Here is an 18238-nt window from a genome sequence, read left to right on the forward strand (position 1 = left end):
TGACCTTCACTATACCAGTAGAAGTAAATGCACCATAAAATCTTTAAAATTTAAATATTCTAGTGGTTACAATGAAATATCAACAAAGTTAATAAAAGAGTGTGCTTCTGAGCTTGGTAACATATGAAGTGATCTGTTTAACCAGCCATTTGTCAGAAGAACCTTCCTTAAGGGTTTTGATATTGAGAATGCTATCTACATGTGCAACAAGAATGTATCAGACAAAATGTTGATAAGGCAAAACATTATGGTCACTGCCCATTAAGATGTTGGGTGCCATCTGGTGGCACTGTGGGCACATGATACAGTAACAAAAGTATGTAAGTGGAGCAAACATGGATGAGGGATCACCCTAGTGAAGATATGGGCTGCAAATGGGGAAATTCACTGAGATAAGTGACTTTGACAAAGGGAAGATCATTATAATGTACAGCCTGTGAACAAGTATCTTGAAACCAGTGAAGCTAGTCAAATATTTATGTGCTACTGTTATGAGCCTCTATGGAAAGATGTAGAAGGGCAGCGAAACTATCTATAGGGGCTTAATTGTAGGACATCCAGAAATCTTCACAAAAAGTGGGTTTCAGAGGCCTGCCTGCTCTGTAAAGTAGGATATATTGTGATTTGTGTCATCTCTGCCAAAAGAGCACAATGCTGTGTCACACACAAGTCTTTCAGAGCACACCACTCATCGTATATTGTTGAACATGGAGCTCGACAGCAGACCACTCCTACATGTTCACATGTCAACCCAATGACATTATCAATTATGACTGCAATGGGCGTGGGACCACCAAGCTTCAACTGTCAATCAATGGACACCTGTCAGCTCTTTGGGTGAATCACATTTTTGCTACACTAGGTCAATGGTCATCTTCACGAACGCTGTCATCAAGATGAACGGCGATTTGAAACACGTAGTACACCAAGGACACAAGCTAGTGGGAGCAGTATTATGCAATGGGAGACACCCTGCTTATGAAAAACTAATCTAATCTAATGGGACCTTTGGTAGTAATCAATGACATGCTAACAGCTGTGAACCACTTGCACCCCTTCATGCTTGATGTTTTCCCTGATGGTGATGTCATCTTTCAGCAGTATAATTGCCCATGTATTGGAGCCAAGCCACAACCAGCTACATTTGTTTGAGGAGTAACATAGTGAACTCATGTTGATGTCTTGGTGACCAAAATTGCCTGATGTAAATCCTATGGTACCCATCTGGGTCACTATTGGGCACCATCACCATATATGCAAATCAGCAGCCTATTACTTACACAAACTACATGAACTGTGCATAGACATCTAATGCCAAATACCTCCACAAGCCTGCCAATAAACTGTCTGATCCCTGATACACAGAATAAGTTATGTATTTTGTTCCAGAGACAGATAAAGAAGTTACTAAGCATGCGGTCATAATGTTTTGGCTCGTCAATGTATATTAGAAGCTATTGGTATATTTTGTGAACTGTCAAAGACATTTGAATGTGCAAATCACATCATCATTTTAAATAAATTGGAATACTACGATGTAACAGGAAATGTTGCAAAATGGATGAAATCCTGTATCTCTTACAGGAAACATAGGATGTCAATATCAAAGAAGTGGATTAAGTTTTCAGGCATCATCCAAATGGGAACTATTATATGTGTCCCAAAAGGTTTCATATTAGAGCCATTGTTTTTCTTGCTTACATCAATGACCTTCACTCTGTAACATTACCAGATGACAAATCTATTTTGTTTGCAGATGACACAAGCATTGCACTAAGTAGCAAATCAAGTACAGTCTTAGAAAGATTGGTTAAAGAAATTTTCATGCATATTAATAAATAGTTCCGAGCCAATGCTTTATCGGTAAACTTGGAAATATACTACATGCAGTTTAGAGCTAGTGAGAGGCTTCCTATCAGTATATGCCTAAAACATGGTAACAAACAATAGAAGAAGTTGACAATGTTAAATTCTTGGGATTACACCTTGACATTAAATTCATCTGGGAGGAGCAGAATACAGAACTACTGAATCACCTACAAAATCTCTATTTACAATGTGAATGTTGTCAGATAAAGGTGATATTAAAAAAATCTAGAATATTACGCTTACTTCCATTTCATAACATCATTGTTTTTTAAGGTAACTCATCAAACCAGGCTTAAGTTTTCTGGCTCCAAAAATATGTGATAAGAATTATTTGCAGTGAGAACTCAAGAACATACTGCAGAGGCCTGGTTATGGAACTGGGGATACCAAGTACTGTTTCCTAATATTTTTACTCCTTAATGAAATTTTTCATTAACAATATATCTCTTTTTCAAACCAATAGCTCAGTTCATGTAATTAATACTAGAAATAAGAACAACCTTAACAAATATTTAAAGTTAACTACTTTGGTCCAGAAAGATGTCTGTTATTCAGGAACATACATTTTATATAACTAGCCAGCAGCCAAAAATCTTAACTACAAATAAAGTTCAGTATAAATGCAGCATAAAGGATTTATTGGTGACCAACTTCATCTACTCCATTGATGAATTTCTTGTAGAACCAACTGATATGTATATGTTACTAAGAATACCAAATAATGCAAATATTAATACAGTCTGACTTCTGTACAAATTAAGTGCCGTGATGTAATCATTTTAAATAAGTGTTGTAAAATGATCACTCTGTTCAATGATGCATGACTACAATAGCCTAAAAATTATCATTTGCACATCAGTGAACTGAACATTTATATGTTTTGTGACAAATTATTTATTAGCATTTAAATGAAAAAAATGTATGGACGTATTTCACATTGATGAGGACAATTTGCCTTGGGATGTGTGGAAAGTACATTAGCAAATTTCTTTGTAAATAGTAATTGTGTATTCTTGTTCTTCTGACATGTTTTTCATCATGATATCCTCACTCTCAATCTATTGGAACAAAAAGTATGTCTAACCTAATCTAATCCACTCTATCTTTAATTGTCTATCAGTTCACATTTTTCAGTATTTCTGTTATGTTCTCTTGTCAGTCAAACAAACCTGTCACAATTCATTTTGCCATTCTTTGTGTATATATTCAGTGTCTCCAGTTAGTCATATTTAGCATGGGTCATATAAACTTGAGCAACAATGTTTTGCAAACAATCTCCTTTGTAGATTTATTGTGTTTTTCCAGTAGAACACCAGTGAAATGAAGCTTACCCTCTGCTTTATCAACAACTGAGCATATGGGTATCCCTGCAGTTATTACATCTAGGTATTTGTATGAGTTGAATGATTCCAATCATGACTCACTGTTATTTTAATCACAGTTTTTTCTGTGTGAAGAGCATAATTTCATATTTATGAATGTTTAAAGAAAGTTGTTAATATTTGCATGACTTTGAAATTTTTATCACAATATGACAGAATATTTGAACAGCTTCTTTCAGACAGTACCTTATTATAGACACCTGCATCATCTCTCTAAACACCCTAGGTTACTATTAATATTGGCTGCCATATCATTAATATATGACAGGAACAGCCAACACACATTCCTGGGGCACATCTTTCCATGCTAATGTGTATTCGTAGAGTTTTTTTTTTTTTACCTTAATGTCACATTCTTGCTTCACACTATTTTTTTGGAAAAGACAGATATCGGTATGTTAACAATAAAGCATCTTATTGAAAACATAACGTTTTCTGTGAACATTTGGCAAAATAGTAATATTATTTCTAATGGTTCTCTGCTGTATGTACTAAGAGCTAACACCAGATAATATAAAATCCTTTTATATTCTGTAAATACTATACTTCTACACTGAATGAAAAATAAAGGTGAATGGATATGCACACAAGGTTCCTTTTCTTAAAATCACCTTTTGCAGAAATTTTGTATATTACACGTGTGGCTGAACTTATGTGCTTCTGGGGTATTAGTTCTCTGATTAAGGCATTTCCAAAACCCTAACACTTTCTAGTTCTTATTTTTGACCATCTGGCTAGACTATTTTTATAGTTTGTGGAATTCAGTGAGAATTATTTAACTTTATCTGCTCAATCTTGACAAAAATTTAATGATTGCTCATTGGCCTTGAACAATCTGTCAGACATTTTCAAATATTTTGTTAGTGTTTTTTCAGTAAGAGGACTGTTCTTATTTTTTTTATTTCTGTACTTATATCATACAAGGTGCTATTCAAAATTTTTGGAACTGGTACTGTCATCTGTTGAAAACCTTACCTTTGGACTAATGGTCACCATCACCCTTCTGGAAGTCCTGTCTTTTGAGGGTGTTTACCATCATGAGCAATGCTTCTCTAGAGTGTCAAACTGATGGTTTCAACTTGAGTTTCAGGTTTGGAAATAGCGGGAAGTCGCTACATGCAAAATCTGTTGAATATGGTGGGTGGGGTACAACCACCATGTTGTTTTTTGCCAAAAAGGTCCTGGTGAGCTAGGACATGTGACAGGGTGCATTGTAGTGAAGCAGCAGCTAGTCCCCTCGACACCAAAGTTTGGGCCGACGTCACCACACGTTTTCACGGAACCATCACAAAACATCACAGTAGTACGCAGAATTCACTGTTTAGTTTTGGTGGGATGAATTCTTTGTGCACAATTCCCACGGTATCAAAGAAAACGATGATCATGCTCTTCACTTTGCTCTTCATCTATCTTGCATTTTTGGGTCTTGGAGAGCCTGGGCTCTTCCACTGGGACGATTGTTGCTTTGTCTCTGGGTCATAACCATAAATCCGGCTCTCATCACAGGTGAAAACCTGTGACAAGAAGGTTGGATCATCATATGCGGTCTGACGAAGATCCATGCACACTTCTATACATTGTGCTTTCTGATCGGCAGTCAAGATCCTTGGCACAAATTTTGCAGCGACACAATGCATGCCCAATTCATCAGTCAACATTCATTGACATGTCTCATAACCAATACCCACTTCATCCGCAAGGTATTGAATGGTTTGACATCAATCCACACGAACCAATTGTTGAAGTTTGGCAACAATGTCTGGTGTTGTGCAGCTAATGGGCCTTCTAGTGTGAGCATCATCTTCGATGTCTGTACTGTGGACCTTGAACCAAGCATGCCACTCAAACACACATGTACGGCTCATGCTCTGTCCCCCAAACACTAGTTGAATCATTGCAAGGGTCTCTGTAGCACTTTTCCCAAGATTCGCAGAGAACATGATACACATGCACTGTTCTGTTCACAGATCCATCATAAAATTGCCACACACCAAACACAGAGTATTACGGAAATCACTGTGGACATGCAAAATGTCCTCCCAGCTGAATGCCACTTAGCACACTGACTCATCAGATATGCAGCTCTCACCACATAGTAGTGCGAAGATCTACTACTCCTACTTTCCAGCAACAGTCTTGAAAATTTTGTATTCCACCACATATGCAATAATGGCAAAATTAGTATGAGTGTAATCCCAAAAGTAAGGTCTCCTATTTTTTTGTAAGTATATAGACCTGTTATTTTTACAACAATTTACATCAGTTTACAGCTTGAACATTTAGCTATTTTTTGACATAATCACCATTTCTGTTGATGCATTTTTGTAGACACTATGGTAGTTTTTGTATGCCCATGTCATACCAGCTCACTACCATGCTGTTCAGAAAGTTATGAACCTCTTCTTTCACCTCGTCATCGGAGCTGAATCGCTTTCCGGCCAAATGTTCTTTTAACCTAGGGAACAGGTGATAGTCACTGGGTGCCAAGTCAGAACTATGGGTTGGATGGATGATTATGTTCCACTGAAACTGTTGCAGGAGAGCAACAGTTTGCAGAGAGATGTGTGGGCGAGCGTTGTCATGGAGAATGTGTATGCCCTTGTTCAACATTCCTCTTCTCCGGTTCTGAATTGCCCGTTTGAGTTTTTTCAGAGTCTCACAGTACCTGTCACTGTTAATTGTCATCCCAGCAATACAGCTCCAATGATGAGGTGAAAGAAGAGGTTCATAACTTTCTGAACAACATGGTGGCTAGGTGGTATGACATGGGCATACAAAAACTGCCACAGCATCTACAAAAATGCATCGATAGAAAGAGTGATAATGTTGAAAAATAGCTAAATGTTCAAGCTGTAAACTGATGTAAACCATTGTAGAAATAAACAGGTCTATATACTTATAAAAAAATAGGAGACCTTACTTTTGGGATTACCCTCGTATCTTCTGAGAATGCATATGAACATTGTGACACAAACCTTGGTTATGATTCTGAAATGCAATATTTTTATGAAATTGCTCCACCATAATTTGATCATTATGGTCAGATAACCATTTAATCATGTACATCACTGAAGACAGCTGGACGTCAACAACTCTAGACATTGTTGATCAGTACAACAGTAATGGAAATTCCTGGATGGAGCATTATGTAATATAAGGGAAAGGCGACCACTCACCTATAGTATGTCAATGCATAGAGGACAGTGGTACATGACAAAAGCATTAATCACAGTAGCTTTTGAGCACTACCTCTTTTTCCAGCAATAGTACACACATTCACACACACAACCACATAGGCACCAAAATGTACACTCCTGTGTAAATGGTTACTCTTGTGTATGCGTTTGTGTGTCTGTGTTGTTGTATGTGTCAATGTGTATACTATTGCTGAAAAAAGAGCTAGGGCTCAAGATGAATTGTGAATGCTGTTTTCTGTTATGTGTTACTATGCTCCAGGCATTGATATGCTATAGTTGAGTGAACGTCTTTTACATGTTATTGACCAGTTCTGTTCTTAAGTTCTCTTGTAACTATATCTGGGATAAGAAGTTTCCACAATACTTAGATAGTAAGTGTGTAGGTTGTGTTAATTTGTATAATTTTAACAACTTCATTATTCAAAATCACTGAACAATGTCACATAAACCTCAAATAACATAAATTATAATAGATGTAAGAAGAACGATTGATTTTATCAGAAAGAAAATTCATGTGAGAACTCAAAAGAATTTAAAAGATGGGTTGAGACACCTAAAAATAACAAACTGCTGTTTTTTGGGCAACACCTACTTCATTACTTACACTAACCATACGATTTTTATAAGATTCAGAATTTCAGGAAATTAGTTTCACATGAAGGTTCCTAAACTGGTAGCAACAGATGACATAAAAAACATTCAGCTTTCAGGAAGTGCATCCCAAAATGGTATATTAAAACTGTGTGCCAGACTGGGACTTGAACCCAGAACATTGCATTTTGTGGACACTGCTCTTACCATTTGAGCTGCACAGGCATGACTCAAAATTTGCCCTCATAGCTGCATGTCAGACGTTCCTCTCTCCTGCTTCCAAGGGTTCTAGGCTTGAGTCCCTGTCCAGCACACAGTTTTAATCTGCTAGGAAGTTTCACATATTAACTATTTTTGCTTTTACATGTTTTCTACATCCTTGAGACTCTCCTCACTACCTGCAAGTCACAACTGTACACAGAAATATTGCACATGCACATATTTTGTTGCTTGCTAGTGCAACAGCCCACCTTACAAATTTGTATTCTTTTTCAGAATTCCCAAAGTATCATATACACATAAAGCTACATTCTCTCAGTGTTGTGCACCAACTGTAGTGGAAAGTTCTTTTGGGTGAAGCAGCTGAAGAATATAACAATTGAGGAAAGGAAGCAAAGTATCTGCAAGGGCTAAGAGAGTTAGAGGAAGCAGGAGGAGAGGGGGGGGGGGGTGTTACAAATGTGGCAGCAGAGAGAGCTCATACTGTTGCAACAGCAATAGGGTGCTGCACATGGCGAAAGACTTCCATCACACATGTGATATTACAGCTAATTATGCAACAATAATATGAAAGTCATGATTTACCTTCTCCAGCATGATTGTACGGGATGTATATATAGAGAATTGTAGCTCTGTTGAACATTTAACACTGATCTCACCATATTTTGCTGTTTCTCTTAAGTTTGGATAATACTGATGACATTTAACCTAAAAAAGAGATCTATTGGTTATTATAAGTAAGTACTTGACAGACATTTTAAGATAAATATTGAAACAAATGAAGTCTAAGATATAGCATATAGTTTGCATTACAGTGATCAGAAAGCGTAAAATGGCAGAAAGATACTGCATAATAAAGTTAAGCATGTCTGTACCAAGGGACCAGAAATTCTCTAAAGTGAAATACAACTGGAAATATTATGTGTATTGTATATAGGAGACATACATAGTCTGTCAATGAAAAATTATCCCTAAACCATTCACTTCTTCAGAATCAAACTTAACATTCACTGAGTTTATATGCAGGGTGTTTCAGGAGAATTTGTGAACATTATTTTATCCATTTTGGCTAGAGAACAGCATAGTTATTTTCATAAATTACACTGTGGCAAATACTACAACACGCCACAAGTTTTTTTGGAGTGATTTTGTTGTACCATTAGTAGTTTTGGGTCTGTGGCCATCATCAGACAGTAGCATTGATTTGTTTGCTAGTTTTACATTTGTGTCCTAAAGTATAACAAATCTTTTGTGATTACATAGTTTTACACTTATCTTTGTAAACACAAGAACTTTGTTATGTTTTAGGATGCAAATATAAAACCTTTTGTAAACTATGCAATCACAAAAACTTTGTTATATTTTAGGACACAAATGTAAAACTTGCAAAGAAATCAACACTACCATTTTATGATGGGCTCAACCACAAAACTAGTAATGGTACAATAAAATCATTTCAAAAATCATGTGGCTGTTTGCAGTATTTCCTATAGTGTAATTAGTAACTATGTTAGGTGGTGGTAGTATAGGCTAACTCAGAGAAAACACTCCACATAACATGCGTCCAATTTCTATGGCAGCAGAGATACAGCTGTTAGAAAGTTAGCCAAACACTCACAGAAAAGGCAAATAACTGTTCAAAGTCAGTTTCCATCAATTCCACATTCAACTTCAATGCATTTTTGAATTTTTTAAAGTGTTCTTTAAATGTTCCTGCCTGCCATTCAACACCTCCTCTATGTGATAGGTAGCAACCCATCCTATTTTGTATTGTTGCTACTCTGTGCTTCATTTTCCACTGTTTGATTCTACCACCTCATAAAATATTTACTACCCCTAAAACACACTGAATAAATGAAGGCAATATACTAGTTTCTATAGTGAAACTAGTAAATACCTAACATTACCCAAAAGCAACAGAAGAAAATTTGAAGTTTAAAATGATCTGATTGTTGCTTAATTGGTCTCTTTACTGACTGGTCAAAGGGGATGGATTTAATTTGGTCAACTAGTGAAACCATGGTTTATTTTCTTCATTTAATGACATAAATTAAACTGAAACAAGTACAAAATCCCATATGAGATCCCCTCTGGTACCACATTTCTTACAACTTCATTGTAAGGCCATGTCACTGGTGATTAGGCTAAAATGCACAGGAATGGCTTTACAAATTAGCTGTATTTATAAAAGTCCCTAACACTGGACAGGTCATGTCTTTTGTTTGCACACAGATTATGCACATAGAGGAGTTATGGAACTGCCATCAATTCAGCATCTGTAGATTGGCAGCTGATCTTTCATAACACATATAGCAATGTCTGCTGGTCTGTGCTCTTTTTCGTGGATTGTCAACTATCAAACAGCTTCATCACTAATTGAAAACTGATAATGAATGCTTGGCATCCAACTCTGTTCATAAAAAAATTGCAATGTGCACGTTACTGTATACTATGTACAATATTCTACCTATTTGCTATTCCTCCATGAAATATTACTAAAATTACAATGAAGCTGTAAGAAATGTGGTACCATAGGGAGTGCATACATAATAAACAACACATGAGATGTGATAGACAAATCCTTACTTAATTTGTTGGACAGAATTACATCATGGTCTGTACTGGTCAGAGGTTTAACACATACTAAACCACCATCATAAATATTATTGTACACTCTACTGCACAGAACAGCCATGTTTATTTTGTCAGTCAGAGTTGATATATGGTTGGGATGTCACCACCAAGATCCCACCACCCCACCATGTCCTCTCCCTCCCATAGAGCAGAGCACTGGAGAAGTGGAAGCAATGTACATTGAAAGGAGGTGGGGTGTCGGTGTTGATTTGTGGTGGGGCAACAGCTGCAGTAATGCCAGAGATCCTGTAGTCTCTGAGGTGGGCAGGAGGGCAGAGGGGGTGTCCATAGCAGGATTTAGAAGGTACTGGTGCACTGCCATCAGTAACAGCCTTGATAGTGGGCATTGAGGGTAGAGTAGCCAATGGTGTAGCCCCGGACCTCTTGTCTTCATAATGCATGAAGATGACCAAATTCCATTGACGAGCATCACAGATATATCCTAGGGTGGGAAGTTGAAGAAATTGAGCTGCAGTGTGAAAGGGTAAAAGACTGTTGATCGGGTGCAGGGCTAAACGGCATTCTGCAACATACCAAGCTGGCTTCAGTCTATTAACAGATACTCTTGATTGTTTGCTGCCAATCATGATGTCAAATGTGTTCATTCCAAGAGTAATTACTTTATGAGGGTCTGTATATGGCAGGTGCAGGGCTGGTCTCAAAGGGGGGTGGGGGTGGGGGGTGGGGGGTGGAGAGGAGAGTATATGCAGGTTCTGTATGTGGTGTCTGATGCAGGCAATGAAATCTGGCAGGTCATGGTTAGTGGAAAATGTAACCTGTATTGACATTATCAGCAGGAAGAGATAATGTCTTGTCATACAGGATCTCGGCTAAAGATGATTCAAGATCTTTGTTATGGATGGTGTGGACACTAAGCAACAAGCAGAGAAGATCTTTCAATGAGACTGTTTGACTGTGGATGGTACGCAGTGGTATGGAAAAAGTGGCAGCCACAAATATGACATTCAATATTGTCTGCCCTGGTTGGCAGTGAGTGACAAAGAGCAGCTGAAATGTGTGATCCACTTGTTGACAAAAACTTTGGCAACAGTCTCAGTGGATATATCATCAGTAGGTGTGGCCTTGACCGACCACATAACTCCATAAATCAGTGATACAATGTAATGCTGTCCATCTGAGACTGGAAGTGGTCTTATTATGTCCATGTGCATGTGATGTGTTGGCAAATGTGCCAACACCTTGTAGATAGAGGAGGCCTAAATTCACGCTATAATCTAAGGCAGACGGGCGTGAGGTCTGGAACAGGATACGTATTGAATGCTATATAGAAAAGTACGTAGCTCCAAGAATACTTAACTTTAATCCATCATTTGTATACAGCATTCTTGATGATGCAAGTGAGACTCTCTCCAGAAATGGTTAATGGCGCCTTGCTAGGTCGTAGCCATGGACTTAGCTGAAGGCTATTCTAACTGTCTCTCGGCAAATGAGAGAAAGGCTTCGTCAGTGTAGTCGCTAGCAAAGTCGTCGTACAACTGGGGCTGAGTGCTAGTACGTCTCTCTAGACCTGCCGTGTGGTGGCGCTCGGTCTGCAATTACTGACAGTGGCGACACACGGGTCCGACATGTACTAATGGACCGTGGCCGATTTAAAGCTACCACCTAGCAAGTGTGATGTCTGGCGGTGACACCACAGCATGTGTTGGAACCTCCCCTTAGGGATTGGAAATTTGTCAAGGGGGTGCTGAGTGTGGTGGCCTGTTTTGCTATCTTAACGTGGGATGCATGTTCTGGTCCATGTGACACAGTCCTTTCACATTTGGTGCCACATGAATTGTTCTGTCACTAAATTTACAGAGGGCCATACCCTAGGGGGTCCAAGATCATCGATGAGATCGAAGATTTGTTTTTGAAAAGTTTTTGGGGTGAGTGGTCAAACCCAGTCACAGGACACATCGCACCAACCTGGTTTGGTGAAGCCAGAAAGGTAAGTTGCTCAAGTTTGAGGCCTGTGTCTGGGTCATGAAGTAGGTTCTGTTCATCTTGATGTGAGTCTTGCACCTTGGCGATCTGCTCATGACTGAGCCGAGCAGAAGAAGATGTGATCTGCGACAAGTCGTCTGCGAGAATTTTGTCAGCATTTTTGACATAGCACATATCAGTTGTGAACTGTGAAATGAAATCAAGGTATCAAAAATGCCTGAGGGAGGGGCCATCAGGCTGGATGCATATTGTGTCAGCCAGGGGATGGATATCCATGTAAGCTAAGATGTCTGCCCTCCATCACTTCTGGAAAGTACTGACCAACCTCTTAGATGGTGAGTAGCTCACAGTCAAAGGCTGACCACTTCCATCTTGTGTCTGAAAGTTTACAAGAGAGAAACCATGGAGGCTGGGGAATGTCACTTATCTCCTGTTGAAACATGGCACTGATAGCATGGTCACTCATACCTGCTGTTATGTAAGGTGGGCGTTGGGAGATGGATGAGTCAGTGTAGCCGCATGCAGCAAGTCATCCTTGATTTTATAAAAAGCAGACTACATGAGTCCACACAAGGCAGTGCTTTCTCACAGTATTCTTCCCACACAGGACTTTGGTCAAAGGAAAGAAAATCTCAGCTGTGTGTGGAATGTGTCTCCTGTGGAAGTTTATGACATCTAAAAATCCACCTAACACTCTGTAGTTGGAGGGTGGTGCAAGAGTCACATCTGATTGGTCTTCTCTGGTGTTGAGTGGATGACTAAGGCATCTACATGAAAGCTGAAGAATGTCATGCAGGCTTACTATAACTGACATTTGTCTCCATTAATAATGACCCCATAGGCAGCTAGCCTGTTGAGGACTTGTTGAAGGTAAGCCTTGTGCTCTTCTGCATATGATGAGAATATAAGGACATCATCTTTGTATGCATAACAAAATGGTAGACTGAACAAAACTTCATCAAAAAAACATTGCTATGTTTGTACAGTGTTTTTTAGTCCATAAGGAATGTACAAAATCTCCAAGAGTTTGAAAGATGTAGTGATCCCTGTCTTCAGTATGTCCTCTTCTGCCTTGGAAATCTGGAGGTATGCTGTCCTACAGTCAATAACTCTGAATATTTTGGAGCCAGCTAACATTTGAGCGACATCCTGGAAGTTAAGGATTGGATAAATATCTATAATAATTTGGTCATTGTGTCACTGAGTCACCACATAGGCACCATAATTTGTCTTTCTTAAAAATGAGCTTTGTAGGGGATGCCCAGAAATTGTCTGATGGGTGGATAATGCCTGCCCCCATTAGTTTGTCCATGGTGGCCTTCACCACTCTATGTTTGTGGGAGGTATGCACTGAGATCTACGCTAGACAGGCAGTCCAGGTGTAGTGTTATACAATGAACAGCACAAACTGCTTGTGGTCTGAGAGTAGGGTGCACGTATGTGGCCAAAAACACACTGCGTTGTAGAGCAGGATCACTAGGCAGAGCAGTGGGTACACTGTCAGAATCGTGCACTGAAATCGGATGCAGCACTTCACTACTCTGTTCAGATTCCTCAGAGATAGGCTCTGAAAGTACGTAGGTGTCCTCCAAACTGACAGACATCTGCCATGGTGGTTGTGAATGTTGTAGGGCATCAAGTTTGTGCCTGGCAGCTTGAAGTCGTGCTGCAGTATCAGTAATGTGCTGCTGAAGATCCACATTTATGCTTGTCTTGATGTCATTTTCAGTGTGTAGTAAGAATTGATGGACATCAATTATCAAAATTCACTGAAGAGTGCTGAGCACTTTAGAAGGAGGTCCAGTGGTGTATATCTGCATGATGAAGAGGTGGTAGGTGGACAGGAATGTTCAAGGAGAACTTTGCTGAGAACTCCAGTGACTGAATGCTGATCATCATGTGGTAATAATAATCGGTAGGTGAGGTCAGGAAGCAGGTGATAGTGACGCAGAATGTCTGCCCCCAGGACCAGCTTGACCATCTTGCTGGTGAGGGAGGTGCAATGACTCTCTGGCCCCAAGTCCAAAGTGACTGAGGTGGTGTTGGTGACCACAATGACAGTGTTTTTTGTGGCATAGAATTGGTGTGATGATAGCAAGAAAGTAGTTGGTGCTCGAGATGGTGGGAGGGGACTGATGTCGGCACCCGTGTCAATGAGGTAATAAGTTGCATCAGGTGATCGTAAACAAATAAGCGTGAGCTGTTGGAAAGACAATGTGAGGTGGTAGAACTGTGCACTTATGGTTGATTAAGGCATCTTGTGGTTGTAGAACAGTCTGGTGCACCTACAGAAGGCCAATGTACTTGTCTGGGTAAGCACAAAGTGCTATGCACCTACTAGCCTCCTGTCCAAATCTGCTATGAAACCAACAGTATCACTCAGCTGTTGAAGGGGTGCAGGCTGGTGGCATTGTTTTCTGAAGTGGCATCTGTTTGTAAACAGTGCCAGGGGGTAATCTGGTGAGCGTATCCCTTGTATCATTCAGTGATTGTTGTTTGTTGGTAATGTGAAGGTTGCACAACATAGTGGTGGGACGGGGTGCTGGCTGGACCGGCCAGAGTTGGCTGACCTTGAATGTGTCATGGCTGTGCAGAGTGGAGGCAATAGTGGCAACTGGCAGTGAGTCGGGGAGGTCGGGCTGGCTCAGCAGTAGTCATTTAGCCTTGCTTGCCTCATAGTCGAGTGGGGTGATGGCCTTGCTGATGTCAGAGTAGCTGTTGACGAGAGTACAATGCTGCGCCAGGATGTGAATTCAGTCTGCAAGGTGAAGTCTGGCATCAAGGTGGTCATCCTCATGTGATAGCATTGCATTCTGTATGTATGTGGGAAGTTTCAATAGCCAAAGTGCCCAGAGCGTGTGGTCAGTCATCAGTATAGGATCAACCTTCGTCTGTAGGTGTCACCAGAGTGAGGATGGTGGGTTGTCGTCTCTGAGGGTTTTTTCATGCATACCTAAATGTGGTTGCCATTATGGAGAGCATGAGAGGTGCCAGAGCAGCAAAGCCATAGTTATCTCATACTTGTTGTGAGTGGGTGCTGCTGGGAAGAGGTTGCTGATTATGTCCACATCACCGTCGCGGTGGCTGAGTAAGATGATAAACCTTGCATCATCATTGGTGATCCCTTGGGCAGACATCAAGCACTTGCATAGAGTAAAACATATTGTTGGAAGGTTAGTAGAGAATAGCAACAATGCAGCAGGCTCAGTCAATCAACTCAATGCATCCTGTTTCTATGAGTGTCATATGAAAGGTCAAAAGCACACGGAGCAGCTGGCATGGATCTAATGTCAGACAGGGGTTGGCGCAATGTAGATGGGATCTGAAGCGGTCAATGCTGCAAAACTTGAGGCCTGCAGAGCATATTAGCACTGTATGCAGAATGCACATGAGAGGCATAAGATACAAGATGTTTGGTCATGGTTAGGTTAAACGTGGTACACAGCATGGGATGATTTGCTGGGATGAGTGTGACACCACAATTCAGTGCACTGGGATAACTTCTGAGCAGAATGAATGGCACATAAATAACTGCAACATGAGACTCAGATACTGGTGGGATTGGCCATTGTAATTTGCTGTCCACACATTGAAGCAGTAGATGAGATAATGGCAGGATTATTTGACAGAGTCTATTGTTGATGCATTGGAAAGGTACTGTTATGGCATTGGGGCTGGAGAATATTACTCAAAAAGTCACTGGAAAGGTTTTGAAGTCTACAGATAGGAGTGGGAGCTGGATCAGAGGAAAAACTAGGAGCACACAATGTAACACTTGCAGGATAAACAGGGTGTCATTGTTCATTACTCCATTCAGAATTGTTTCTGTCTAAATAACTGCAGTGAATTTCCTCTAGTCCAGTCAAACATTATGAGGGGCATTTGAAAAGTCAGTGCAAAGTCTGAGAGATGGCACCACCAGCATGTATCGAGGTCATGTTTAGTTAGTAGCATCTTTGGAAAGAACACACACCAAGTTTCAGCCATATTGTTCTATTTCTTTGTGTTTTGCATTCATGTGAATCAAAGAAGATGAGTGATTGTCAAAAAATGGACGAAAAAGAATTTCATGAGGTGATTAAACATTACTTTATGAAAGGCAAAACGCCTCAGCAGACTAAAGAGAAGCTTGATAAACATTATGGTGACTCTGCACCATTGATTAGAACAGTTTATAAGTGGTTTCAAAATTTTTAGAGTGGTCATATGGGCACAAGTGATGCTGAATGTTCTGGATGCCCTGTAGGAGGTTATGACTTCAGAAATCATTGATAAAATCCATGATATGGTGATCGATGACAGAAGAGTTGAGGTGCATGAGATTGCTAGTGCTGTGGGTATCTTGAATGAATGGGTACATAATATTTTGCATAAACATTTGGACATGAGAAAGCTATCCGCAAGATGGGTTCCTTGATTGCTCACACTTGAAAAAAAAACAGAATCATGTGAAGTGTTGCAAGGATGGTTTGTAGCTGTTCAGGAAGAATCTGCAGGACTTTTAAGCATTGTTTCATCACTGTGGATGAAACATGCATACATTAATATACTCCTGAGACCAAACAACAATCTAAACAATGGGTTACCAAGGGAGAAGCTGCACCAAAAAAAGGCGAAGACCATTCCTTCGGTCGGATAGGTTATGGTGACTGTCTTTTGGGATTCACAAGGGATCATCTTCATCGACTATCTGGAAAAGGGTAAAACAGGTGCATATTATTCATTGTTATTGGACCATTTGAAAACCGAGCTGCAAGAAAAATGTCGGTGATTGGACCGCTAAAAGTCCTTTCCCATCATGACAATGCACCAGCACACAGGTCAGCAGTTGTGGTCACAAAATTAATGGAAATAGGACTCCAACTCATTTCACATCCCCCCTATTCTCCAGACTTGGCTTCCTTGGACTACTATTTGTTCCCAAATTTGAAGAAATGGCTGGTGGGACAAAGATTTTATTCAAACAAGGAGATGATTGCAGCAACTAATAGATATTTTGCAGACTTGGACATTCCTATTATTCAGAAGGGATCGACAAATTAGAACAGTGTTGAACAAAGTGTATAAGTCTAAAAGGAGACTATGTCAAAAAATAAAAAAGGTTTACCCCAAACACCATAATTAGTTTTTATTTTTGCACAGACTTTTCAAATGCCACTACTACTTTGAAAATTGTCACATGGAATGCTCGTATCACATCATGGAATTGTTTTTGAAATCTCCTTGGCACCAACATTGATGCTGTGAGGTGATGCAGTGAGCAATGGCAACAAGTACCCAACCAGCACAGCAGATTTGTACAAAATTACAATGCGGTACAGTCCATGTGGTAACCACTGTAAGAAATGCAGTACCAGTGGGAATGCATATGTAATAAATGGTACACAAAGTGTGGTTGACAAATCCTTACTTTATTTGCTGGACAGTAGTACATCATGGTCTACACCAGTCAGAGGTGCAACACCTACTAAAGCATCGAAGATGTTATTTTTCTGTCTACTGCAGGAGTCATTCCAATCCCGGGAGCGGAAAGACTTACCTTAGGGGGAAAAAAGGACAGGTATACACTCGCACACACACACATATCCATCCACACATACACAGACACAAGCAGACACTTGTAAAGGCAAAGAGTTTGGCCGTGTTGATCCACGTAGGCAGAGATACGTTCTGTGGGGGCTTGGTAACCAGCTACAATGGGGCGGCCGGGATGATTGGGTTTGTGAATTTTAGGGAGAAGGTAGAAGGTAGGGGTGCGGGGTGTCGGTGGGGTCAGGAGGTTGATGGAGTCAGGTGAAAGGTTTTGTAGGGGGCCTAAGGTTCTGAGGATTCCTTGAAGCTCTGCCTGGACATCAGGAATGGGATTACCTTGGCAAACTTTGTATGTGGTGTTGTCTGAAAGCTGACGCAGTCCCTCAGCCACGTACTCCCGACGATCAAGTACCACGGTCGTGGAACCCTTGTCCGCCGGAAGAATGACGATGGACCGGTCAGCCTTCAGATCACGGATAGCCTGGGCTTCAGCAGTGGTGATGTTGGGAGTAGGATTAAGGTTTTTTAAGAAGGATTGAGAGGCAAGGCTGGAAGTCAGAAATTCCTGGAAGGTTTGGAGAGGGTGATTTTGAGGAAGAGGAGGTGGGTCCCGCTGTGACGGAGGACGGAACTGTTCCAGGCAGGGTTCAATTTGGATAGTGTCTCGGGGAGTTGGATCATTAGGGGTAGGATTAGGATCATTTTTCTTCGTGGCAAAGTGATACTTCCAGCAGAGAGTACGAGTGTAGGACAGTAAATCTTTGACGAGGGCTGTTTGGTTGAATCTGGGAGTGGGGCTGAAGGTGAGGCCTTTGGATAGGACAGAGGTTTCGGATTGGGAGAGAGGTTTGGAGGAAAGGTTAACTACTG

The 18238-nt window shown here is 40.4% G+C and overlaps 1 protein-coding gene across 3 annotated transcripts in view; it reads right to left on the bottom strand.

Annotated features, from left to right (window-relative positions):
* The window catches only part of LOC126094911 (phosphatidylinositol phosphatase PTPRQ-like), a 425768-nt gene that overhangs the window by 103752 nt on the left and 303778 nt on the right, over window positions 1–18238 (bottom strand). For all 3 annotated transcript variants that reach the window (XR_007521896.1, XM_049909550.1, XM_049909549.1), the window contains one exon: window positions 7844–7966. Coding sequence is in view for 2 of the 3 variants with exons in the window: in XM_049909550.1 (XP_049765507.1) it covers window positions 7844–7966 (123 nt within the window). In the remaining variant the exon portion in view is untranslated. The remainder of the gene's footprint in view (window positions 1–7843; window positions 7967–18238) is intronic.

Source organism: Schistocerca cancellata, chromosome 8 (genome assembly GCF_023864275.1).
Source record: "Schistocerca cancellata isolate TAMUIC-IGC-003103 chromosome 8, iqSchCanc2.1, whole genome shotgun sequence".
NCBI lineage: Eukaryota > Metazoa > Arthropoda > Insecta > Orthoptera > Acrididae > Schistocerca > Schistocerca cancellata.